At 44.2% G+C, this 27,695-nt stretch overlaps 1 protein-coding gene across 3 annotated transcripts; it reads left to right on the top strand.

Annotated features, from left to right (window-relative positions):
• The first annotated feature begins 287 nt into the window (after positions 1-287).
• On the top strand, positions 288-25,657 carry LOC108699609 (ubiquitin carboxyl-terminal hydrolase 21). Of its 3 annotated transcripts, none has more exons than XM_041573745.1 (14): positions 295-434; positions 4,263-4,323; positions 7,193-7,988; positions 14,045-14,104; positions 15,090-15,213; positions 15,915-16,026; positions 16,943-17,080; positions 17,578-17,642; positions 19,191-19,294; positions 19,465-19,551; positions 20,009-20,087; positions 22,675-22,782; positions 24,245-24,359; positions 24,680-25,657. In XM_041573745.1, the coding sequence occupies exons 2-14, from the start codon at positions 4,319-4,321 to the stop codon at positions 24,765-24,767; spliced, it is 1,881 nt and encodes a 626-aa protein (XP_041429679.1). In that variant the 5' UTR covers positions 295-434; positions 4,263-4,318; the 3' UTR covers positions 24,768-25,657. The 3 variants fall into 3 exon arrangements, with proteins under 3 accessions (XP_018087189.1, XP_041429679.1, XP_041429680.1); XM_041573746.1 differs by having other exon boundaries at positions 302-434; positions 4,286-4,323; XM_018231700.2 differs by lacking the exon at positions 4,263-4,323 and having other exon boundaries at positions 288-434.
• Positions 25,658-27,695: the final 2,038 nt, after the last annotated feature.

Raw genomic sequence — 27,695 nt, 5'->3', positions numbered from 1 at the left:
AGCCCAATCCTCAGTGCAGCATCCCAACAGTATAGGCTTGGCTCCCCTGTGGTGTTGGCCACAATGGAACAGTCCACTGGTTATGCAATGCCTGTCTGTAGGCAATGGTAGCAGTGGGCGGTGCTATAGCTGGCTGTTGTCGAAAGGAATGGAACGTCACCCTATCCAATGTATTACTTGATATCTGCTCCAATTTCCCTCAAACGTGCAACGTGCCCAGAATAAAGATGGCGGCTCCAAGGCGGTGATCTCACACGGCGAATCTTGTGTACATAGTTCCCCATGGCAACACGTGTAAATAGTGGGCGTGCAAGGGCTGCGAGAGGCGCATGCGCACGAGAGGAAAGCGCAGGCAAGATGGCGGTGGTTGCTGCGGTTGCTATGAAGCCAGGGAGGGGTAGGCCGTGAGACACAACCTGGGGCAGAACATGCAGGTAATGAGCACCTATGTTCTATGGGCTTGTGGGGCGCTGCTTAGGGGACCCGGGGGATGCGGTGTGGGTTACTGGGCCCGAACTCACCTAGAGGACTTCTCTGCGGCCACAACCATGTCAGTAGGGGTCATATGGGAACTGTCCCCTGAACTGAACTGGGGGGATCCCACACACTGTCTGTACTGTGTAACTACACTCATACCTGCCTCATACACTGGACTTATTATATACATACCTGCCTCACACACTGGACTTATTATATACATACCTGCCTCATACACTGGACTTATTATATACATACCTGCCTCATACACTGGACTTATTATATACATACCTGCCTCATACACTGGACTTATTATATACATACCTGCCTCATACACTGGACTTATTATATACATACCTGCCTCATACACTGGACTTATTATATACATACCTGCCTCATACACTGGACTTATTATATACATACCTGCCTCATACACTGGACTTATTATATACATACCTGCCTCATACACTGGACTTATTATATACATACCCTGCCTCATACACTGGACTTATTATATACATACCTGCCTCATACACTGGACTTATTATATACATACCTGCCTCATACACTGGACTTATTATATACATACCTGCCTCATACACTGGACTTATTATATACATACCTGCCTCATACACTGGACTTATTATATACATTACCTGCCTCATACACTGGACTTATTATATACATACCTGCCTCATACACTGGACTTATTATATACATACCTGCCTCACACACTGGACTTATTATATACATACCTGCCTCACACACTGGACTTATTATATACATACCTGCCTCATACACTGGACTTATTATATACATACCTGCCTCACACACTGGACTTATTATATACATACCTGCCTCACACACTGGACTTATTATATACATACCTGCCTCACACACTGGACTTATTATATACATACCTGCCTCACACACTGGACTTATTATATACATACCTGCCTCATACACTGGACTTATTATATTACATACCTGCCTCATACACTGGACTTATTATATACATACCTGCCTCATACACTGGACTTATTATATACATACCTGCCTCACCACACTGGACTTATTATATACATACCTGCCTCATACACTGGACTTATTATATACATACCTGCCCTCATTTACACTGGACTTATTATATTACATACCTGCCTCATACACTGGACTTATTATATACATACCTGCCTCACACACTGGACTTATTATATACATACCTGCCTCACACACTGACTTATTATATACATACCTGCCTCATACACTGGGACTTATTATATACATACCTGCCTCACACACTGGACTTATTATATACATACCTGCCTCACACACTGGACTTATTATATACATACCTGCCTCACACACTGGACTTATTATATACATACCTGCCTCATACACTGGACTTATTATATACATACCTGCCTCATACACTGGACTTATTTATATACATACCTGCCTCACACACTGGACTTATTTATATACATACCTGCCTCATACACTGGACTTATTATATACATATCTGCCTCATACACTGGACTTATTATATACATACCTGCCTCATACACTGGACTTATTATATACATACCTGCCTCATACACTGGACTTATTATATACATACCTGCCTCATACACTGGACTTATTATATACATACCTGCCTCATACACTGGACTTATTATATACATACCTGCCTCATACACTGGACTTATTATATACATACCTGCCTCATACACTGGACTTATTATATACATACCTGCCTCACACACTGGACTTATTATATACATACCTGCCTCATACACTGGACTTATTATATACATACCTGCCTCATACACTGGACTTATTATATACATACCTGCCTCACACACTGGACTTATTATATACATACCTGCCTCACACACTGGACTTATTATATACATACCTGCCTCATACACTGGACTTATTATATACATACCTGCCTCACACACTGGACTTATTATATACATACCTGCCTCACACACTGGACTTATTATATACATACCTGCCTCACACACTGGACTTATTATATACATACCTGCCTCACACACTGGACTTATTATATACATACCTGCCTCATACACTGGACTTATTATATACATACCTGCCTCATACACTGGACTTATTATATACATACCTGCCTCATACACTGGACTTATTATATACATACCTGCCTCACACACTGGACTTATTATATACATACCTGCCTCATACACTGGACTTATTATATACATACCTGCCCTCATACACTGGACTTATTATATACATACCTGCCTCATACACTGGACTTATTATATACATACCTGCCTCACACACTGGACTTATTATATACATACCTGCCTCACACACTGGACTTATTATATACATACCTGCCTCATACACTGGACTTATTATATACATACCTGCCTCACACACTGGACTTATTATATACATACCTGCCTCACACACTGGACTTATTATATACATACCTGCCTCACACACTGGACTTATTATATACATACCTGCCTCATACACTGGACTTATTATATACATACCTGCCTCATACACTGGACTTATTATATACATACCTGCCTCATACACTGGACTTATTATATACATACCTGCCTCATACACTGGACTTATTATATACATACCTGCCTCATACACTGGACTTATTATATACATACCTGCCTCATACACTGGACTTATTATATACATACCTGCCTCATACACTGGACTTATTATATACATACCTGCCTCATACACTGGACTTTTAAATACATACCTGCCTCATACACTGGACTTATTATATACATACCTGCCTCATACACTGGACTTATTATATACATACCTGCCTCATACACTGGACTTATTATATACATACCTGCCTCATACACTGGACTTATTATATACATACCTGCCTCATACACTGGACTTATTATATACATACCTGCCCTCATACACTGGACTTATTATATACATACCTGCCCTCATACACTGGACTTATTAGATACATACCTGCCCTCATACACTGGACTTATTATATACATACCTGCCTCACACACTGGACTTATTATATACATACCTGCCCTCACACACTGGACTTATTATATACATACCTGCCCTCACACTGGACTTATTATATACATACCTGCACTCATACACTAGACTTATTATATACATACCTGCCCTCATACAGTGGACTTATTATATACATACCTTCCCTCATACACTGGACTTATTATATACATACCTGCCTCATACACTGGACTTATTATATACATACCTTCCCTCATACACTGGACTTATTATATACATACCTTCCCTCATACACTGGACTTATTATATACATACCTGCCTCATACACTGGACTTATTATATACATACCTTCCCTCATACACTGGACTTATTATATACATACCTTCCCTCATACACACAGGGTGGGACAACATAGAACTCGGGTTGTGTGTGTGGCATGCATAGAGGATGTGCCCTGATGCATCACTCTTGTAATATCTCCCCCCCCATTTACCCCTCCCTCACTCGGCTGCTTCCCAGGCGCGGGGATTACTGGTTCAACAGCAGCAGGTGAATTGGCAGGTAGTTGCTTGAACAGATTTGGGCCGTTAGTGCCAGGCTTTTATTCAGTGAACACAAATATTTGGCTGTAGCTGAGCTGATCTTCCCCATGGGGACATGCAGGGTTAATCCAACAGACAAATAACAAAAAGGTGCAGTGTCCCTATAGGCTGGTTCTGTTACTAATTGTGTGTATTTACCTGCCCCTTACTCAGCGACTGCCTCTCCTCCCTCCCAGGATGAATTAATGTGAGGCGCCTGCGCTTGGACAATGAGGTACCGCATGTCTCCCTCCTTCTCCATTTACATTCACTGCGTACTTTTGTCTAATGATACAAAATAGAATCTGCCTCCCAGTACAGTAGGTACAGTAGGTATGTGGGTAGGTAGTTTGTGTGCAGGTGGGAGAGGGGTGGGATACACAGTCCCAGTACAGTAGGTACAGTAGGTATGTGGGTAGGTAGTTTGTGTGCAGGTGGGAGAGGGGAGGGATACACAGTCCCAGTACAGTAGGTACAGTAGGTATGTGGGTAGGTAGTTTGTGTGCAGGTGGGAGAGGGGAGGGATACACAGTCCCAGTACAGTAGGTACAGTAGGTATGTGGGTAGGTAGTTTGTGTACTGGTGGGAGAGGGGAGGGATACACAGTCCCAGTACAGTAGGTACAGTAGGTATGTGGGTAGGTAGTTTCTGTACAGGTGGGAGAGGGGAGGGATACACAGTCCCAGTACAGTAGGTACAGTAGGTATGTGGGTAAGTAGTTTGTGTGCAGGTGGGAGAGGGAAGGGATACACAGTCCCAGTACAGTAGGTACAGTAGGTATGTGGGTAAGTAGTTTGTGTGCAGGTGGGAGAGGGGAGGGATACACAGTCCCGGTACAGTAGGTATGTGGGTAGGTAGTTTGTGTGCAGGTGGGGGAGAGGAGGGATACGCAGTCCCAGTACAGTAGGTACAGTAGGTATGTGGGTAGGTAGTTTGTGTGCAGGTGGGAGAGGGGAGGGATACACAGTCCCAGTACAGTAGGTACAGTAGGTATGTGGGTAGGTAGTTTGTGTGGGGGAGGGGAGGGATACACAGTCCCAGTACAGTAGGTACAGTAGGTATGTGGGTAGGTAGTTTGTGTGCAGGTGGGAGAAGGGAGGGATACACAGTCCCAGTACAGTAGGTACAGTAGGTATGTTGGTAGGTAGTTTGTGTGCAGGTGGGAGAGGGGAGGGATACACAGTCCCAGTACAGTAGGTACAGTAGGTATGTGGGTAGGTAGTTTGTGTGCAGGTGGGAGAGGGGAGGGATACACAGTCCCAGTACAGTAGGTACAGTAGGTATGTGGGTAGGTAGTTTGTGTGGGGGAGGGGAGGGATACACAGTCCCAGTACAGTAGGTACAGTAGGTATGTGGGTAGGTAGTTTGTGTGCAGGTGGGAGAAGGGAGGGATACACAGTCCCAGTACAGTAGGTACAGTAGGTATGTTGGTAGGTAGTTTGTGTGCAGGTGGGAGAGGGGAGGGATACACAGTCCCAGTACAGTAGGTACAGTAGGTATGTGGGTAGGTAGTTTGTGTGCAGGTGGGGGAGGGGAGGGATACACAGTCCCAGTACAGTAGGTACAGTAGGTATGTGGGTAGGTAGTTTGTGTGCAGGTGGGAGAGGGGAGGGATACACAGTCCCAGTACAGTAGGTACAGTAGGTATGTGGGTAGGTAGTTTGTGTACAGGTGGGAGAGGGGAGGGATACACAGTCCCAGTACAGTAGGTACAGTAGGTATGTGGGTAGGTAGTTTGTGTGCAGGTGGGAGAGGGGAGGGATACACAGTCCCAGTACAGTAGGTACAGTAGGTATGTGGGTAGGTAGTTTGTGTGCAGGTGGGAGAGGGGAGGGATACACAGTCCCAGTACAGTAGGTACAGTAGGTATGTGGGTAGGTAGTTTGTGTGCAGGTGGGAGAGGGGAGGGATACACAGTCCAGTACAGTAGGTACAGTAGGTATGTGGGTAGGTAGTTTGTGTGCAGGTGGGAGAGGGGAGGGATACACAGTCCCAGTACAGTAGGTACAGTAGGTATGTGGGTAGGTAGTTTGTGTGGGGGAGGGGAGGGATACACAGTCCCAGTACAGTAGGTACAGTAGGTATGTGGGTAGGTAGTTTGTGTGCAGGTGGGAGAAGGGAGGGATACACAGTCCCAGTACAGTAGGTACAGTAGGTATGTTGGTAGGTAGTTTGTGTGCAGGTGGGAGAGGGAGGGATACACAGTCCCAGTACAGTAGGTACAGTAGGTATGTGGGTAGGTAGTTTGTGTGCAGGTGGGAGAGGGGAGGGATACACAGTCCCAGTACAGTAGGTACAGTAGGTATGTGGGTAGGTAGTTTGTGTGGGGGAGGGGAGGGATACACAGTCCCAGTACAGTAGGTACAGTAGGTATGTGGGTAGGTAGTTTGTGTGCAGGTGGGAGAAGGGAGGGATACACAGTCCCAGTACAGTAGGTACAGTAGGTATGTTGGTAGGTAGTTTGTGTGCAGGTGGGAGAGGGGAGGGATACACAGTCCCAGTACAGTAGGTACAGTAGGTATGTGGGTAGGTAGTTTGTGTGCAGGTGGGGGAGGGGAGGGATACACAGTCCCAGTACAGTAGGTACAGTAGGTATGTGGGTAGGTAGTTTGTGTGCAGGTGGGAGAGGGGAGGGATACACAGTCCCAGTACAGTAGGTACAGTAGGTATGTGGGTAGGTAGTTTGTGTACAGGTGGGAGAGGGGAGGGATACACAGTCCCAGTACAGTAGGTACAGTAGGTATGTGGGTAGGTAGTTTGTGTGCAGGTGGGAGAGGGGAGGGATACACAGTCCCAGTACAGTAGGTACAGTAGGTATGTGGGTAGGTAGTTTGTGTGCAGGTGGGAGAGGGGAGGGATACACAGTCCCAGTACAGTAGGTACAGTAGGTATGTGGGTAGGTAGTTTGTGTGCAGGTGGGAGAGGGGAGGGATACACAGTCCCAGTACAGTAGGTATGTGGGTAGGTAGATTCTGGATTCAGGTTTCTGGAAAATAGATCCTATACCCGTAATGTATATTTTCTCCATTTGTTTTGAGAGAGGATTATGGAAAATGTCTTGCACTTCTATTTGCTTGAGCTTCTCTTATAATCTTTTCTCCCAGGATCACCCTCAATCTAAGAGCTACGATGCCTCAGGTATGTGAGTCCAGACTAGTCCGGGGCAGAGATCTCTCGTCGGTCAGCTCACAGTCAAAAGGCGCCGGAAAAGCTTTAATCTCCCACCGAACTGTGAGCACGGAACGCCAGAGCTCCGCCTACGCTACTACCGTCTACAGCAACGGAGTTTCATCCGCACCCAAGATGCGCCCGTTGCCCCCGAGACCCACAGTTGATGAGAAGGGGAAGTCGGATCGGGGTCGCAGTTCCCAGTGGGCAGAGTCTTCCCGCTCTTCTTCCAACAAACGAGGACCGCTGAAGGGCGACCACATGCTCAAAGTAATGAACTCTGCCCAAGGCGCCAAAGCAACGAGCCAATCAGAAGAGAGCAGAGCCGGCAGTTTGTCTCGGTCCAAGTCTGTGAGTCACGGGGATCTGAGTGGCACTCGGGAGAAGACAGAGGAGGTGGCTAAACACTTGGCACGGGTGCAATTGAGGGAACGCAGCGCCTCTTCCACCAGGCGGCCATTGCTGGACACGTCCCTGCTCAAGAGAAGCAGCTCACTCAAGAGACTCCACGTTCTGCCCGTTTTGGACTCGCAACAGAAACTTGATTCCTCCTCTTCTTCTTCTTCTTCACGCTCTTCCCGGCTTGGTGGTTCCACCAAAGCATCTGCCATTGAGCAGCAAGAGGAGAATGGACGCCACCAACTGGGGAGGTCTTGCAATAAATCTGCCAGTGAAGGTCCCGTGTGCAATAGTCTCAAGGCTCAAGATCGTCCCCTGTCTGTCACGTCTCCTGTAAGTACCACTAATTGTGGCCTCTGCTTTATCTGTTCATTCACATTTACAGCACTGCTGCCTTGGAATGAACCATGAAATGGCACCCCCATGTGATTAAAATCACTGAGCTTTTGCTGAAAGCTCTGAATACTGCCCAACCATGGGTGCCGTTGATCCACCGTACTCCCGTTAAAGGGCTGGTTCACATTTAAAGGGATACTGTCATGGGAAAACATGTTGCATCAGATAATGGTGCTGCTCCAGCAGAATTCTCCACTGAAATCCGTTTTTCAAAAGAACAAACAGACATGGGGCTAGACATATTGTCAGTTTTCCAGCTGCCCCCAGTCACGTGACTTGTGCTCTGATAAGCTTCAGTCTCTCTTTACTGCTGTAATCACAAACAAAATAAGGGAGCACCACCCGTCAAATTGAGAAAACCAGTACATGGTGTGCAGGGTTAAAGAGATAAGTATATAAAGGAAGAGAAAGTTAAAGTAAACCCTTGAAATTGCAATTTCAAGGGTTAACTTTTTCTTCCTTTATATACTTATGTCTTTACTGCTGTACTGCAAGTTGGAGTGATATCACCCCCTCCCTTTCCCCCCAGCAGCCTAACAGAACAATGGGAAGATAACCAGATAGCAGCTCCCTAACACAAGATAACAGCTGCCTGGTAGATCTAAGAACAACACTAGTAAAATCCAGGTCCCACTGAGACACATTCAGTTACATTGAGTAGGAGAAACAACAGGCTGCCAGAAAGCAGTTCCATCCTAAAGTGCTGGCTCTTTCTGAAATCACATGACCAGGCAAAATGACCTGAGATGCACCTACACACCAATATTACAACTAAATACACTTGCTGGTTCAGGAATGACATTTTATATTGTACAGTGAATTATTTGCAGTATAAACAGTGTCATTTAGAAATTAAAACGGCACCATAAAAATCATGACAGAATCCCTTTAAAGGAGAAGGAAAGCTATGGAGGCATTTTATTGCCAATAGATTAGCTGCAATAGTGCAAGCTAGAATGCTATATTTATTCTGTAGAATGCTTTACCATACCTGAGTAAACAGCTCTAGAAATTCTCTGTTTGTTTAGGATAGGAGCTGCAGTATTAATGTGGTGTGACATCACTTCCTGCCTGAGTCTCTCCCTGCTCTGGGCTCAGATTACAGTAGAGAAGGGAGGGGGGTGGAAGAGGAGCAAACTGAGCATGCTCTTGCCCAGGGCAATGAGGTTAAGCTGATGGCAGGAAGTCTGATACAGAAGCCCATGTGTACACAATAGAAGGTAAGAAATGTAGTGTTTCTTTTGACAGGGGACTCAGAGCAACATTACTTTGGGGGTTTACTGGTATATTTAGATGGACCTTTCTGTTAAGGCTTACTTAGTTTTAACCTTTCCTTCTCCTTTAAGTTAACTTTTAGAATGTTATAGAATGGCCAATTCTAAGCAACTTTTCAATTGGTCTTCATTGTTTACTTTCTATAGTTTTTTTTAGTTATTTACCTTTTTCTTCTGACTTTCTAGCTTTTAAAAAGGGGTCACTGACCCAATCTAAAAACAAATGATCTGTAAAGCTACACATGTACTGTTATTGCTTTTTATTACTTATCTTTCTATTCAGGCCTCTCCTATTCATATTCCAGTCTCTTATTCAAATCAATGCATTGTTGCTAGGGGAATTTGGACCCTAGCAATCCAATGACTGAAATTGCAAACTGGAGAGCTGCTGAATAAAAAGCTAAATAACTCAAAAACCACAAATAATAAAAAATATAAACCAATTGCAAATTGTCTCAGAATAACCCTCTCTACATCATAACCGTTAAATTAAAGGTGAACAACCCCTTTAAGTATACACACACTTATAATGTCACAATTCCCATAGCCTATCCCATAGTCCTTCATTATCAAAATTAGTCCTTCGTGTGATGTAAGAATCCAAAAAGAGGCACAGAAAGCATCCAATAGGTAAGTCAGTTAGTTATTAGTGATAAGAGATTGGATGCTTCCCAAGCCTCTCTTTGGATTCTTACATCACACTAAGGACTAATTGGATAATGAAGGACTATAGGATAGGGATTGGGACTTTATAGGTCTTTGTATACTTAAAGGGGTTGTTCACCTTTAAATTAACTGTTAGTAAGACGTAGAGAGGGATATTCTGAGACAATTTGCAATTGGTCTTCATTTTTTATTATTTGTGGTTTTTGAGTTATTTAGCTTTTTATTTAGCAGCTCTCCAGTTTGCAACCTCGGCAATCTGGTTGCTAGAGTCCAAATTCCCCTAGTAACCATGCTTTGATATGAATAAGAGACTGGAATATGAATAGGAGAGGCCTAAATAGAAAGATGACGTATAAAAAGTAATATTGTAGCTTTACAAAGTATTTGTTTTTATAAGGGGTCAGTCCCATTTGAAAGCTGGAAAGCGTCAGAAGAAGACAAATAATTCAAAAACTATAAATAAAGAAGACAAATTGAAAAGTTGCCTAGAACTGGCCATTGTATGACATATTAAAAGTTAATTTAAAAGCGAACCACCCCTTAATACTGTATCTTGACGAACCAAGGTAGGTGGTACCCCACTCGAAACGTTGATACATTGGTGATACAATGAATGGGTTAAACTCCCCAACTGCACATAAATGAGTGTGTGTGTGTGTGGCTCTGTATATATTGTGCACTAGTACAAGGGATGCATGGGAGCAGTGAAAACATGGCAGCACTAGGCTCTACCATAAAATGATTTTTAAAGAAAAAATATTGTTTAAAATGAAAATGTAATATAAGCTTCACCATACTGAAATAAGCTTTCTAAATACAATCAATTAAATATTGTTTCTTAAAGGAAACGAAACCTAACTAAAGTAGCTAGAAATGTTATACATTATATTTTGGGCTTCTGTACCAGCCCAAGGCAACCACAGCCCTTTAGCAGTAAAGATCTGTGTCTCCAAAGATGCCCCAGTAGCTCCCCATCTTCTTTTCTGCTGATTCACTGCACATGCTCTGTGCTGCTGTCACTTACTGAGCTTAGGGACCCACTCACAATATACAGTACATAGAATAGAAATGTCACAATATAAGGCTGATTAGTAATTAATACACATAATTACTACATGGCAGCACAGAAACCAGTGCAATTAGCATCAGAATTTAATAATCAGCAAACCTGTAGCATTAGCTTATATTACAGCCAGGGAAGCTCATTTTCTGCTGGATAATTAGTGACGAGCCCTAAGCTTAGCTTCTCAACAGCCAATCAGAGCCCACTGAGCATGTGAGTGTCACAGACACTTTCCAAGATGGTGACCCCCTGTGACAAGTTTGAAGTCCTGGATCATTGCTGCTATTGACAAGCTCAAACTTTAGCCTCGTGCATTTTTTTAGGGTTTAGTTTTAATCAGTTTTATCTTCACTATCCCTCTCTCAGCATCTGTTTCTCTTCATTCTCTCTTCATGCAGCAGTTGGGTGTCAGATATTCACTGACAGTTAGATCCAATATATCTTATAGGGGGGCTCCTTTCCTAGCAGATGTATTAGAACTCACTCAAATAACTGATTCCAGTACAAACAAAATCTAACAAAATAACTGCCTTTTGCACAAATCCTGCATGTAGAGAGACATGATGTCTGGTGAGTTTAATAGAGTGACCTCTAATACATCTTCTAGGCAAAAGGAGCCCCCCTATAAGATATATTGGATGTAACTGTCAGTGAATATCTGACACCCAACTGCTGCATGAAGACAGAATGAAGAGAAACAGATGTTGAGACATGAATAGTGAAGATAAAAATGATTTAAACTAAACCCTAAAAATGAATGCGGCTAAACATGTCCTATTTTATATAGAGAACTTATTGCACGAGGCTAAAGTTTGAGCTTGTCAATAGCAGCAATGATCCAGGACTTCAGACTTGTCACAGGGGGTCACCATCTTGGAAAGTGTCTGTGACACTCACATGCTCAGTGGGCTCTGATTGGCTGTTGAGAAGCTAAGCTTAGGGCTCGTCACTAATTATCCAGCAGAAAATGAGCTTCCCTGGCTGTAATATAAGCTGATGCTACAGGTTTGTGATTATTCAATTCTGATGCTAATTGCACTGGTTTCTGTGCTGTCATGTAGTAATTACATGAATGAAGAGAAACAGATGCTGAGAGAGGGATCGTGAAGATAAACTTGATTATTTCAGAAACAATGCAGAATATTTAATTGATTGTATTTAGAAAGTTTCTTATTTCAGTATGAGGAAGCTTATATTAAATTCTAATTTTCACTGTGAGTGACCCCCAGGATAAATGGTCACATTTAAGTCACTGGTGGGGCTACCTTTCCAGCCTCCTTGTGGCCGCTTGTGTGTTTTGGGGTGAGAGTCGTATGTCTATAGTCAAAGCTGCATTGTCTGAAATATAAACACTTTCCATACCTGTGTTTGCTCTACGGCCTTCACTTGCCCTCATTCTCTATACACCCTGAAGGTCGGAGCAGATTATCTCCCAGAATCCCCTGTTTGTGTGTCTGTCCCAGGCTCCTTTGCTCTCTCTCCCCCTTCTCTGATCTCCTTGGGAGAAAAGCAGTGCTGCTAATTAATCCCCGGGGATGATCCACCATGATGAGCCACCTAGAATAGTACCACGTAGAGTCTAATCAGGTGAGGAGGCAGCCCAATGTCTTAGGAGGAGATTGCCTTAATCCTGCTCACTGCTCCGAGGAATCCAGAGAAGTGGGGTTGTCTCCTGTTGCAGAGGGGTGCCATGCCTGGGTTACAGGGGGCCCGACTGGTGGAACTGCCCGAGGAACTGCAGCGCACCCTGACCGACAAGAAAGAAGCGCAGGGCAACGGGGCAGATATCTCGGAGTCTGTGCTGCACACGGCTATGATGGGGCTACTGCTCATGGTGAGCGGGGTAACCGATGCACTCCCTACTCTGACATCTGTTCATGTGCCTGACCTGCAGAGCTTACAATCGTATCTTGTGCTTGCTGGTGGAAATGTAAAGAGGATGTTAACTGGATAATTAATTATATTTGGAATGGAAATGTGCAGCAACTTATTCAGCCTCTAGAGGGTTGGGTTACCATTGGATGCTGGTAGTTGTAGTTAAAGATGCACTGAATCCAGGATTTGGTTCAGGATTCGGCCTTTTTCAGCAGGATTCAGATTCAGCCGAATCCTTCTGCCCAGCCGAACCAAATCCTAATTTGCATAAGCAAATTTGGGGCAGGGAGGGAAATCGCATGACTTTTTATCACAAAATATTGAAGTAAAAAAAAAAAGTTTCCCCCTTCCCACCCCTAATTTGCATATGTAAATTAGGATTCGGTATTCGGCCGAATCGTTCGCAAAGTATTCAGGGGTTCGGCCGAATCCAAAGTAGTGGATTTGGTGCATCCCTAGTTGTAGTAGGGACAGATGTTATAGATCACTTGCCTGCGGTCTGATTCCTTTCATATAGTGGTGCCATGTTTATTATATTATGTATTACACTGGCTCAGGATGCACCTTCAGCCTTACATAAACTGCCATTGTGTCTGCAGCCTTCAGATCGTATCCCTCAGAGGCATTAGCTTACAGCAGGGGTAAGTGACAGTTGCCGGGTATGTGGGTATAACTAGAAAGCTACACATTTGTTTCATTGTCCTATAAAAGCACCAGGCCGAAGGTGACTTCTAATATCCTCATATTTTCCAACAAGGGGTACTTTATTTATTATAATACACAAGTTTGTGAGTCATGTGACAGGAAATGACGTCACTACTCACTGTTTATAAGGATATGATTTACAGGATATTCATGGCTTTTGTGTATTATATATATATATTGGGGCTGGAATTAAGACATAAGAAGGGAGCTGACCTATTCCCATGCCAATTGGGTGATTCCCTGGTGCCCCGACAGGTATTGTCCCGGCTTCACCATCCCCGTGGGGGGCCAAGCACCTACCTGCAGGACGATGTGGAAACATGGGAGGGAATAAACAAGCGCAGGTATTATAGAGAGTGTGGTTTGTGCTGTGTGATCTCTCTGATATTCTTCTCTCTGTCTCACCACAGTCTCCTCGCATTCCTGCCCTCGGCTCCGGTCACGTTGGCCTCCGGAACTTAGGGAATACGGTAAGATTTATTTAGGGTGCACACGGGATGTTCCCATTCTCCTGAATTACGGGGGGGGGGGAATGAAATAGATTTGGTACAGAATTTCCCCTTGAATACATTCCACCCCCTGTAAGATGTTGGCCAGACTTTTCACCCAAGTATTTGATTTAATTGCGGGAAATCCTCCTCTCCAGTGCCAAGTCCCTGTCCTAGGTCCTAGTCCCAAGTTCAGAATCAGTGAGAAATCATCACCCATAGAGTGTTTTTAAGGAGTGGTTCACCTTAATGTTTTAGTATGTCATAGACATAGAATGACCAATTCTAAGTAACTTTTCAACCGGTCTTTTTGAATAGTTTTTGAATTATTTGCCTTTTTCTTCTGACTCATTCCAGCTTTCAAATGGGGGTCACTGACCCCATCTAAAACACAAATGCTCTGTAAGGCTAAAAATGTATTGTTATAGGTACTTTTTATTACTCATCTTTCTATTCAGGCCTCTCCTATTCATATTCTAGTCTCTTCAGTGCATGGTTTCTAGGGTAATTTGGACGCTAGCAACCAGACGGCTGAAATTACATTATGGAGAGCCGCTGAATAAAAAGCTAAATGACTCAACAACCACAAATCATAAAAAATGAACACCATTTGCAAATTGTCTGAGAATATCCCTCTCTACATCATTTAAAGGATAAGTAAACCTTTAAATTAAGTGAATGTAAAATTGATGAGGGGGCTGTTCTAATTTACATTCATTTACATACTCATCCTGTAATTTAAAGGTGAACTACCCCTTTAAGGGCTTCAATGAGAGATGTGTTCAAAGCTGCACCCATTGTATGTGGTGATTTTATGTGGAACCTATATTAAGGGATAGAACTAAAGGGTAACTAAACCCATAGTGATTAGGGTAGTTTGTAGGCACACTTCCGCTTTAACAAGTGCAGCTGGACCAAAACTGACCATAGCCCCACAGCATGTTTTCTAAATCTGCCTGTCTCTTAGTGTTTCATGAACGCCGTGCTGCAGTGTCTGAGCAGTACCAAGCCTCTACGGGACTACATTCTGCGTCTGGAGTACCGACAAGAACAGCCGGGCAGCTGCAAGGCCCAGCAGGAGCTCACAGAAGGTAGGTTGGCACTTTGCTGTGTTACTCATTGTGATTGCATTAGCTGATGAATTCTTGCATGCCTTACTTCCTGTTCTGCAGAGTAACTAACAGGAAGTGCCTATAGTTAGCCATATATTGCTCATATTTAGCACACATGGGGCTAATACAATACAGGAATTGAAGGGGGGCTGTAAGGGAACATAAACTTTCCCCCAAATTTAATAAAAGGCACAAAGTTTGCCCGGTGCAGTAACCCATAGCAACCAATTCGATGTTTGCTTTTAAACTAGGGATGCACCGGATTTGGTTCGGGATTCTGCCTTTTTCAGCAGCATTCGGATTCGGTCGAATCGAATCCGAAACCTAATTGGCATATGCAAACTAGGGACGGGGAGGGAGATCTCGTGAGTTTTTGTCACAAAACAAAGAAGCATACGCAAATTCGGAATGGGTTCGGTATTCAACCAAATCTTTCCAAAAGGATTCAGGGATTCGGCCGAATCCAAAATAGTATTCGTTGGGATTCGAATAGGATAGGATTCAGTGCATCCCTATTTTAAACAGGTGACCAGTAAATGCTACCTGCTAATTGGTTGCTATGGGTGACTGCTCCTGGGTAAACTTAGTGCCTTTTATTACATAACCCCCTTTATATTCTAATGTTAGGTTTCTCTCATTATCACTATAGTGTGCATGGCTGTAACATTTATCTCTTTCAGCCTTCGCTGATGTCATTGCTTCTTTGTGGAGCCCGGATCCCCCAGATGCCGCAAACCCGGCGCGGTTAAAGTCAGTCTTCCAGAAATATGTGCCGTCTTTCATCGGCTACAGGTTTGTCACAGATTCCAGGACTGGAGGTTATATAAGCACCCCCCGAGGGAGAGAGTTCTGCTTCCATAATCTCCCTGTATAAGCTTCTGCTCACTTTCTTCTCCTAATCCCTCCGTCTTAAAGGAACAGTTCAGTGTAAAAATAAAGACTGGGTAAATAAAGAGGCTGTGCAAAATAAAAAATCTATCTAATATAGTTAGTTAGGCTAAAATGTAATATATAAAGGCTGGAGTAACTGAATGTGTAACATAATAGTCACAACACTACTTCCTGCTTTTCAGCGCTCTTGCTTTCCACTGATTGGTTACCAGGCAGTAACCAATCAGTGACTTGAGGGAGAGCCACATGGGAAATAACTGTTGCTTTTGAATCTGAGCTGAATGCTGAGAATCAATTACAAACTCACTGAACAGAAATGTCCAATGTGGCCCCCCTTATAGTCGCCGACTAACTCAGAGTTAGAGAGCTGAAAAGCAGGAAGTAGTGATCTGGCTATTATGTTACACACCCAGTCACTCCAGCCTTTATACATTACATTTTTGCCTAAATAACTATATTAGATACATTTGTTAATTTGCACAGCCTATCTATTTACCCAGTTTTTATTTTTACACTGAATTGTTCCTTTAACTGGAGGCAGAGCTTAGTGGGAGCCACTACCACCCGCAATCACTAAGCTGCCGCTATTTGTGGCTCAGACTTTTCAATCTCATTTACTCCGGTTGAAGTGTTTAGAAATTTTACTGCAATCGTTCAGCAGTGTCAGTGGATGGGGAACAATCCTTGGGCTGTGGGGATTCCCCTAATTGGGCTGCTGTACTGATAATGACATGCAGCAGCTGGATGATCCAGTAGAATGTTTGCTGGGGGTAAAGCAAATCACCAGCATAATGTCACGTACTGTCTTTTCCTGCAGCCAACAAGATGCTCAGGAATTCCTTAAATTTTTTATGGATCGGATTCACGTGGAAATCAATCGGAAGGGCAGGAAAACTCCCAGCATTCTGTCTGACGCCAAGCGCCCCGCAGCCCTGGAACATCAGGATTCTCTCAGGTACTGATTTTATTTAAGTGCAGAGCATGTGCCAGGGAAGGGGCTCACTTGCTGCTTGGCCCCCATGTTTGCTTTGTGGGTGACTCAATATCCTTGATACACAATCCTAAAACTGCCATTGTGATTGTGCCATTGTAACAGCAGTTATTCATCTGACCACTAGATGGTGCTACAGCTGCAGCCCACTCCCTATGCTATTATTGTACACTAACTACCTCAAGGCAAAGTTCAGATCAGACTGGGGCATCACCAGAGTTTGGGCACCTATGCACTTTGGACCGTGATACAAAGTCCCGCCCCTTATCTATCCCACCCCTTTAAGTGACCAGAAGGAGGAAAACAGCCCAAAGCCAGGACAGAATAATGGGGAAACCGAATATTGCTTAAAGGGTAGGGCAGGACCCTGGAATCTGGGGGGGGGGGGGGGTTGGTGTGTCGGAAATTAAATTTTCAGACACCGGCCTGTGCTCTGTAACCTGCTCCTACTTTTCACGTAGTGATGATGAACGAGCCAATCAGATGTGGAAACGTTACCTGGAGAGAGAAGACAGCAAAATAGTGGGTGAGTATTTATTTGATGTCCTGTCCCCTTAAGGGAGTTGCCTCCTCTGTGTGAGTGAATCCAGTCTCAACCAATGTTCTCATTCTCTGAACGTCCTGCTCCCGGGCTGCTCTCTTTCCCATGGCCAGGCTTCTGGGTAAGTGAATCCAGTCTCCCCCAATGTTCTCATTCTCTGAACGTCCTGCTCCCGGGCTGCTCTCTTTCCCATGGCCAGGCTTCTGGGTAAGTGAATCCAGTCTCCCCCAATGTTCTCATTCTCTGAATGTCCTGCTCCCGGGCTGCTCTCTTTCCCATGGCCAGGCTTCTGGGTAAGTGAATCCAGTCTCCCCCAATGTTCTCATTCTCTGAATGTCCTGCTCCCGGGCTGCTCTCTTTCCCATGGCCAGGCTTCTGGGTAAGTGAATCCAGTCTCCCCCAATGTTCTCATTCTCTGAACGTCCTGCTCCCGGGCTGCTCTCTTTCCCATGGCCAGGCTTCTGGGTAAGTGAATCCAGTCTCCCCCAATGTTCTCATTCTCTGAACGTCCTGCTCCCGGGCTGCTCTCTTTCCCATGGCCAGGCTTCTGGGTAAGTGAATCCAGTCTCCCCCAATGTTCTCATTCTCTGAATGTCCTGCTCCCGGGCTGCTCTCTTTCCCATGGCCAGGCTTCTGGGTAAGTGAATCCAGTCTCCCCCAATGTTCTCATTCTCTGAATGTCCTGCTCCCGGGCTGCTCTCTTTCCCATGGCCAGGCTTCTGGGTAAGTGAATCCAGTCTCCCCCAATGTTCTCATTCTCTGAACGTCCTGCTCCCGGGCTGCTCTCTTTCCCATGGCCAGGCTTCTGGGTAAGTGAATCCAGTCTCCCCCAATGTTCTCATTCTCTGAACGTCCTGCTCCCGGGCTGCTCTCTTTCTCATGGCCAGGCTTCTGGGTAAGTGACTCCAGTCTCCCTGCAGTCTGAACCTTTAAAGGGGCTGTTCACCTTTGAAATAACTTAGTATGATGTAGAGTGATATTCTGAGACTATTTGCAATTGGTTTTTTTTATATCTTTGTTATATTTGTATTTTTTGAGTTATTCAGCTTTTTATTTAGCAGCACTCCAATTGGCAGTTTCAGCAATCTGGTTGGTAGGGTCCAAATTCCCCTAGCAACCGTGCATTGATGTGAATACGAGACTGGAATATGAATAGGAGAGGCCTGAATATAAAAAAGGAATGAAAAGTAGCAATAACAATTCATATGTAGCCTTACAGAGCATTTGTTTTTGATGGGGGTCAGTGACCCCCTTTTGAAAGCTGGAAAGAGTCAGAAGAAAAAAGCAAATAATTAGAAAACTACAAAAAATAAATATTGAAGACCAAATGAAAAGTTAATTATAACTGACCATTCTATAACATACTAAAAGGTAATTTAAAGGTGAACCACCCGTTTAATGGCACAGGAGATAACAGCACTATGACCACTTTTGTAGTCAATTTTGGGAAATGGGAGTTGGGGGGGGGTATGCCTATGAAAGACTTTACACCCCTCTATGAATAGTTCTCACCCGATTTCTTCATTCCTACAGATCTGTTCGTTGGCCAGTTGAAGAGTTGCCTTAAGTGCCAGTCTTGTGGCTATCGCTCCCCCACGTTTGAAGTCTTCTGTGACTTGTCTCTTCCCATCCCAAAGGTACTTACCTCTGCCATTACTTTCATTGCCACCAGGGGGAGCCCCGAGTCTTGTGTCCTGGGCCTGGCTGCTTATAATAATATTTATAGAATCCCTATAAATATGTATATCTACTCTGCATGTGTGGGAGCTGCCATAATGCTTAGCCTGTTTCTCGTCTCTCTGCTCAGAAAGGGTTTGCGGGCGGCAGGGTGTCGCTGCTCGATTGCTTCAATCTCTACACAAAGGAGGAGGAGCTTAACTCTGAGAATGCCCCGGTAAGTACCCCACCCGCTCACTTACCTTCCCTCTTTACTTCTTCCTTTGTGCCTCTTCATTGACTTGATCTCATCACAATGTAATGGCCGTGGGGATGTGGCCTCTCACTCCAGTAAGGGTCAGGGCACACAGGCAGAATTGGGGAGATTAGTCGCCCGGGGATAAATCTCTTCTTTGGGGCGAATAATCTGCCCGTACTGCCTCTCCTGCCTCACGAGGAAACTTGGGGCGACTTCAGAAAACGAATCGATATGAGTGCTATCCCGCCGGCGATTTACATTTTAGCTGGCGGGAAGGTAGTTCGGGGAGATTAGTCGCCCCGACGAAGAAGAGTTTTATTGCCGGGCGACTAATCTCCCTGAATCTGCCTGTGAGCCCTGACCCTAAATGTAGCTGGTCAATGGGTGGGAGCTGCCATACTTATCTCATACTAATCTCCTCATTTCCTTCTTGTAGGTCTGTGATCGTTGCCGACAGAGGACGAGGAGCACCAAGAAGCTCACAATCCAGCGCTTCCCCCGAATCCTTGTCCTGCGTATCCTTATTGCACCCCAAAGTGATACTTTATCAGAGCCCAATACCTTGTGCCCCCAACACAGATGGTTACAGGCTTTTCACATTTGCCCATCCCTAATTGTGGGGGGGCTTGTGAACTACACAGCAACTCTTTTCATTTCATAACAAGCTTTAAAAATCTACTGAGCAAGAAATACAACCCCCAGCATCCTCTTCTAGCCACACGTGCTAGGCGTTGCTCCATTTCCTCTGGTGCTGAGATTCACAGCAGTGCAGTAAACTGACTCTGTATGGCCAGATTAAAGGGGTTGTCCACCTTTAAATTAACTGTTAATATGATGTAGAGATTGATGTTCTGAGACAATTTTCAATTGGTCTTCATTTTTTATTATTTGTGGTTTTTGACTTATTTAGCTTTTTATTCAGCAGCTCTCCAGTTTGTAATTTCAGCCATCTGGTTGCTAGGGTCCAAATTACCCTAGCAACCATGCATTGATTTGAATAAGAGACTGGAATGTGGATAGGAGAGGCCTGAATAGAAAGAGGAGGAATAAAAAGTAACAATAACAATATATTTTTAGCTTTACAGAACATTTGTTTTTTAGATGGGGTCAGTGACCCCCAATTGAAAGCTGGAAAGAGTCAGAAGAAGAAGAAGGCAAATAATTCAGAAACTATAAAAAAATAAATCATGAAGACCAATTGAAAAGTTGCTTAGAATTGGCCATTCTATAACATATTTAAAGTTAACGTATAAACGATCCACCCCTTTAAGTCCTTTTCCTAGTGCTGGTGCATGATGGGAAGCATATGGCGGTGTTGCTATGGGGCGAGTATCACTCACGGGATATGACATATAAATATAAGTGAGTGATACCAGTATAGGGGCACTTGCATTGCACCTCATTCCTGATGTCACATTCACTGCTCATCCACCTGACTCATTGGCCATATGCTGGAAAGTCATGCACAGCAGTGCAGCAAGTGATGTCACTAACTGCTGCCCAATGAGGAAAATGAGCCTAATTGGCAATTGTCTGCTAATGGCACCCACTGAATCACACTGACTGTAAAGCCACCCCACGCCCTTTCACCCTGTAAGCCCCGCCCACTGCTCATTATGCGCCAAATTAGCGATCATTACACGGATATTTATATGTACGAGGCTGATATAATTATGTCTTCATCTCGGTCGCAATGTACCCGGCTCGTTAATGGCAGCGAATGAAGTCAATCAGCATAATGACTTGTCATCTTGGACATAACAAGGGGCGGGTCCTGCTCATTATAATAAATGTGTTAAATCTGTCAGGCAACACCGGCACATGATCCAAAAGATGTTGTAACTGTCATTTATATTTGTCATTCCTGCTGAATATACTCACAGCAACCTGCTTCATTCTCAGATTCTTCCCTGTGGGACTGTTCCTGCTGAATTGTGCTTAGTACAGGGGATTACCTATGCTGCCATAGTTTTATGAGATCTCTCTGTACAGACTGAGCAAACTTAGGGACTGTTCCTGCTGAATTGTGCTTAGTACAGGGAATACCTATGCTGCCATAGTTTTATGGGATCTCTGTACAGACTATGAGCAAACTTAGGGACTGTTCCTGCTGAATTGTGCTTAGTACAGGGGAATACCTATGCTGCCATAGTTTTATGGGATCTCTCTGTACAGACTATGAGCAAACTTGGGGGCTGTTCCTGCTGAATTGTGCTTAGTACAGGGAATACCTATGCTGCCATAGTTTTATGGGATCTCTCTGTACAGACTATGAGCAAACTTAGGGGCTGTTCCTGCTGAATTGTGCTTAGTACAGGGAATACCTATGCTGCCATAGTTTTATGGGATCTCTCTGTACAGACTATGAGCAAACTTAGGGGACTGTTCCTGCTGAATTGTGCTTAGTACAGGGAATACCTATGCTGCTATAGTTGTATGGGATCTCTCTGTATAGACTATGAGCAAACTTAGGGGCTGTTCCTGCTGAATTGTGCTTAGTACAGGGAATACCTATACTGCCATAGTTTTATGGGATCTCTCTGTACAGACTATGAGCAAACTTAGGGACTGTTCCTGCTGAATTGTGCTTAGTACAGGGAATACCTATGCTGCCATAGTTTTATGGGATCTCTCTGTACAGACTATGAGCAAACTTAGGGACTGTTCCTGCTGAATTGTGCTTAGTACAGGGAATACCTATGCTGCCATAGTTTTATGTGATCTCTCTGTATAGACTATGAGCAAACTTAGGGACTGTTCCTGCTGAATTGTGCTTAGTACAGGGAATACCTATGCTGCCATAGTTTTATGGGATCTCTCTGTACAGACTATGAGCAAACTTAGGGACTGTTCCTGCTGAATTGTGCTTAGTACAGGGAATACCTATGCTGCTATAGTTTTATGGGATCTCTCTGAACAGACTATGAGCAAAGTTAGGGGCTGTTCCTGCTGAATTGTGCTTAGTACAGGGGAATCAAATGGCCTTGTGAATCAGAGGGGGAGGGGTGGTACATATGAGGTGCATTCTGGGTTGGCAGGAGGAGTATCTGGCAGGATCCGTTGGTATCAGATGACACAGTCCCTTAACTCCGTCACATCCAGATCTCAACAGATTCTCCACCACCCGCTTCTCTATAAAGAAATGTTCCGTCTCCGTGGACTTCCCTCTGCATCGGCTCAACCTGAAGGAGTTTTCCAGTGAGAAGTCTGGTGAGTTTGCCCCACCCCCTGACTATAATGCCCCTCCCTCTGGGCCCCATTATAGGTCCCCTCTGGTGTTGGGGTGTAGTATAATGGTAGACCCTGTCCCAAGGAGCTTACACGCTAGTGGTATAATGGGAGACCCTGTCCCAAGAAGCTTACACTCTAATGGTATAATGGGAGACCCTGTCCTTAGGAGCTTACACTCTAGTGGTATAATGGGAGACCCTGTCCCAAGGAGCTTACACTCTAGTGGTATAATGTGAAACCCTTTCCAAGGAGCTTACACTCTAGTGCTATAATGGGAGACCCTATCCCAAGGAGCTTACACTCTAGTGGTATAATGGGAGACCCTGTCCCAAGGAGCTTACACTTTAGTGGTATAATGTGAAACCCTTTCCAAGGAGCTTACACTCTAGTGCTATGATGGGAGACCCTGCCCCAAGGAGCTTACACTCTAGTGTCGTAATGGGAGACAGTGTTGGAGGAAGTATAGTGATGATTTGGGCCTTACATCACTGCAGAGCTAGCACTCCGATCAGAGCATGATTAACGATATTATTTACTATTCCCAGTGCCACATTCCTTAAAGGACTGTTCACCTTTAAACTAATGATGTAGAGAGGGATATTCTGAGACAATTTGCAATTGTTTTTTATTTTTTTATTATTTGTGGTTTTTGAGTTATTTAGCTTTTTATTCAGCAGCTCTCCAGTTTGTGATTTCAGCAGTCTGGTTGCTAGGGTCCAAATGCTGGGGGGCTGGTGACACAGAGTTTGGGACTATAATGACTATTGGATGCAAGGGCTGCTCTCCTCCCCATGAGACACTGGAGTGAGTCACATGATGACCCAAGTGTGTAGTAGGGATGCACTGAATACAGGATTCGGCATTTGGCCAGGATTCAGCCATTTTCAGCAGGATTCGGCCAAATCCTTCTGCCCAGTTGAACCGAATCCTAATTTGCATATGCAAATTGGGGGCGGGATGGATATTGCATGACTTTTTGTCACAAAACAAGGAAGTAAAAAATGTTTTCCCCTTCCCACCCCCAATTAGGATTCGGTTCGATGTTCGGCTGAATCTTTCGCAGAGGATTTGGGGGTTCGGCCAAATCCAAAATAGTGGATTCAGTGCATCCCTAGTGTGTAGGGGCCACTTGGGTTAAATCTTCAGCTCCTATAGATAGATAGATAGATAGATAGATAGAGAGAGAGACAGAGAGAGACAGAGAGAGACAGAGAGAGAGACAGAGAGAGAGACAGAGAGAGAGATGAATAGATAGATGAATAGATAGATGAATAGATAGATGAATAGATAGATGAATAGATAGATGAATAGATAGATGATAGATAGGTACTGGGTCCAGACATAAACAGGGGCCATCAACTTAAAGGGGAACTAACCCTCCCATAGTGTAACTGCTGGATTATCTTGTGTGACGTCATTGATTGCGCTGATGTGCTTGCAGGGAATCCCGTGTACAACCTCTACGCATTGTGCAACCACTCGGGCAGCGTTCATTACGGCCACTACACCTCCTACTGCAAGTCCCAGTCCAGCTGGTACTCATACAACGACTCCCGGTGAGTTTTGGTGGGAGGAACATTTCCTGATACTCCTGTGACTCCTCCTACTTCCTCACCCATCACCTGAAATACCTGGCCTCTATATATATATATATATATATGTGTATGTTTGTGTGTGTGTGTATATATATATATATATATATATATATATATATATATATATATATATTAATATAATATATATATCATGTTCATGTAGGAAATGATGTACTTCCCCTTTAAACGTGTTCATGTATGAAATGATGTACTTCCCCTTTAAACGTGTTCATTTATGAAATGATGTACTTCCTCTTTAAACGTGTTCCCTCCCCCCGCAGGGTGTCTCCCATCAACGAGAGTCAGGTCCAGTCTAACGAAGGTTACGTTCTCTTCTACGAACTTGACGACGCCTGTTGGAAACCGTAACGTTTCATCAGGAGGAGCTTAGGCAGGAGAGGCGGTGCTTCAGATGCAAAGCTCCGCCCTTTATATCCCTGCATCCCAGCTGCAGTGGGTTTGAGGGGGCTCAAAACTGAAACTTAAGCAATAAACTGCAACTGACTGTACCCTGCTCATGTGACCAGGCATTCCAGACTCCATCGTCCAATCGCTGCTTTTGTTATATCCCGCGGTCAATGTGAACTCTGTCTGTGACCAACTGCAAGTCCAATACCCCCCCCCCCAGTTACCCTGCAGCGAGGGGCGGGGTTACCTACACTCACCTGACTTATAAAGAAGCGCTGAAGCAGTCGTTCCCAATCAGGAAATGTCCGTGGACTACAACTCCCAGCATGCCTTGTTATATATATATATTGAAGAATGATGAGAGTTGTAGTCCAGCAATATCCAGGGACTCAAGGTAAAGAAATGAGGTGAAGATGTAGGTTGGCGACTGCCCTACAGGTGCCCAAACATTGGCCCTGGGACTTCATGATATTGGTTTGGCCCTGGGGCCACATCCTGATTTTTGACCAAACAAACAAATCTGTGACTGATCTGACCACAATCACGTTGGGCGGAATCAGGATGAGGTTGTAATCATAATCGGGGCCCGGGGAGACCAATGAGAGAGGAACACATCAACGTTCCCTAACCCTCAGCCCCGCGTGGGCTTTTTACATTGAAGTCCCTCCCCCGAGGAAACGACGCTGCTTCTTATTTAACGTTTTACCTGAATCGTCTGGACTTGACTTTTATTTTGTAACGTTTTTTTGTACATAAGGTGTTAGCGCATCGACTTGTCACATTTGTAAATACCTGATAATGGAATTCTATATATATATTAACTTTTAACAGTAAATTTACTACAAAAACAAGTTGTTTGTAGTTTTTTTTGTTCCCTTTAAGGGTTCTTAAAGGCATCATTCACCCCTACAAAACACATTGTTTTTTGTTTTTTTCAGTTGCTTTTGGGTTTATTATACCTGTGATACATAGTTCTATGTTATCTCTCTGTACAGACTATGAGCAAACTTAGGGGACTGTTCCTGCTGAATTGTGCTTAGTACAGAGGAATACCTATGCTGCCATAGTTTTATGGGATCTCTCTGTTCAGTCTATGAGCAAACTTAGGTGCTGTTCCTGCTGAATTGTGCTTATTACAGGGAATACCTATGTGCCATAGTTTTATGGGATCTCTCTGTTCAGACTATGAGCAAATTTAGGGGACTGTTCCTGCTGAATTGTGCTTAGTACAGGGAATACCTATGCTGCCATAGTTTTATGGGATCTCTCTGTACAGACTATGAGCAAACTTAGGGACTGTTCCTGCTGAATTGTGCTTAGTACAGGGGAATACCTATGCTACCATAGTTTTATGGGATCTCTCTGTACAGACTATGAGCAAACTTAGGGGACTGTTCCTGCTGAATTGTGCTTAGTACAGGGAATATCTATGCTGCCATAGTTTTGTGATCTCTCTGTACAGACTATGAGCAAACTTAGGGGACTGTTCCTGCTGAATTGTGCTTAGTACAGAGGAATACCTATGCTGCCAGTTTTATGGGATCTCTCTGTACAGACTATGAGCAAACTTAGGGACTGTTCCTGCTGAATTGTGCTTAGTACAGAGGAATACCTATGCTGTCATAGTTTTATGGGATCTCTCTGTTCAGACTATGAGCAAATTTAGGGGACTGTTCCTGCTGAATTGTGCTTAGTACTGGGAATACCTATGCTACCATAGTTTTATGGGATCTCTCTGTACAGACTATGAGCAAACTTAGGGACTGTTCCTGCTGAATTGTGCTTAGTACAGAGGAATACCTATGCTGCCATAGTTTTATGGGATCTCTCTGTACAGACTATGAGCAAATTTAGGGGACTGTTCCTGCTGAATTGTGCTTAGTACTGGGAATACCTATGCTACCATAGTTTTATGGGATCTCTCTGTACAGACTATGAGCAAACTTAGGGACTGTTCCTGCTGAATTGTGCTTAGTACAGGGAATACCTATGCTGCTGGCTGTGCTGGAGCAGTAGAGCAGTATAATAAATACACAGTGAGAGTTATGAGGCAGTTTATGTGCAGTAATGATGTAGAATACGAGGCAGTTAAGTATAATCCGTGGGTGAGTGACAGTTTATATAAAGCAGTACAGTCTGGCTGGGCTCCAGCATCTGGCTCCTCCTCCTCCTGTGCCTGAAGAACATCAGTCTCTAGCAGGGAGCTGGGCAATGAGTGTAAGCTTAGTGACCCAACATGCAGCATATATACTGGTGCAGCACACCTGGGTAGCAATGTACAGCTTCTGTCTTTTTACAAATGATAAATTAGCTGTGGCCAAAGGAGCTTACACTCTAGTGGTATCAGTAGTATTATGGGAGACCCTGTCCCAAGGAGCTTACACTCTAGTGGTATAATGGGAGACCCTGTCCTAAGGAGCTTACACTCTAGTGGTATAATGGGAGACCCTGTCCCAAGGAGCTTACACTCTAGTTATATAATGGGAGACCCTGTCCCAAGGATCTTACCAAGGAGATGTATATAGGGGGGCCCCAGGAGGTGTATATAGGGGGGCTACATCAGCAGGAGGGGCATGAGAGGGAGGTGCAGTGGGGGTAACACAGGACACAAATCTCACAGTGACCCCTGGACAGAAAGAATTAAATGTTTCCCTGGAGGATTATTTGTGGGGTCACAATGACAATGTACCCAGCAGTAAAAATCTGAATTGTCATTGGATAAACTCATTTATATCTCATTTACCTACAGTCAGACAATGAGTTAACTCTAGCCCCGCCCTCTGCAAGTACCGGGGCGGGGCTTTACCTGTTATTATAATAATTGACTTGTTTGTAAATAACTGCGCCTGGGGCCAGGGAGTCACAACTCGCGATCCTAAAGCCTTATAT

This window comes from Xenopus laevis, chromosome 8L (genome assembly GCF_017654675.1).
Source record: "Xenopus laevis strain J_2021 chromosome 8L, Xenopus_laevis_v10.1, whole genome shotgun sequence".
NCBI lineage: Eukaryota > Metazoa > Chordata > Amphibia > Anura > Pipidae > Xenopus > Xenopus laevis.
The sequence above is the reverse complement of the archived record's forward strand: the minus strand, read 5'-3'. Positions and strand labels throughout refer to the sequence as shown.

Excerpts from the sequence above, each read along its gene's own strand:
- LOC108699609 (XM_041573745.1), top strand. Across the intron at positions 15,214-15,914 it reads CCAGCAGGAGCTCACAGAAG|CCTTCGCTGATGTCATTGCT; the intron begins GTAGGTTGGCAC and ends TATCTCTTTCAG. Across the intron at positions 19,295-19,464 it reads TGTCTCTTCCCATCCCAAAG|AAAGGGTTTGCGGGCGGCAG; the intron begins GTACTTACCTCT and ends CTCTCTGCTCAG.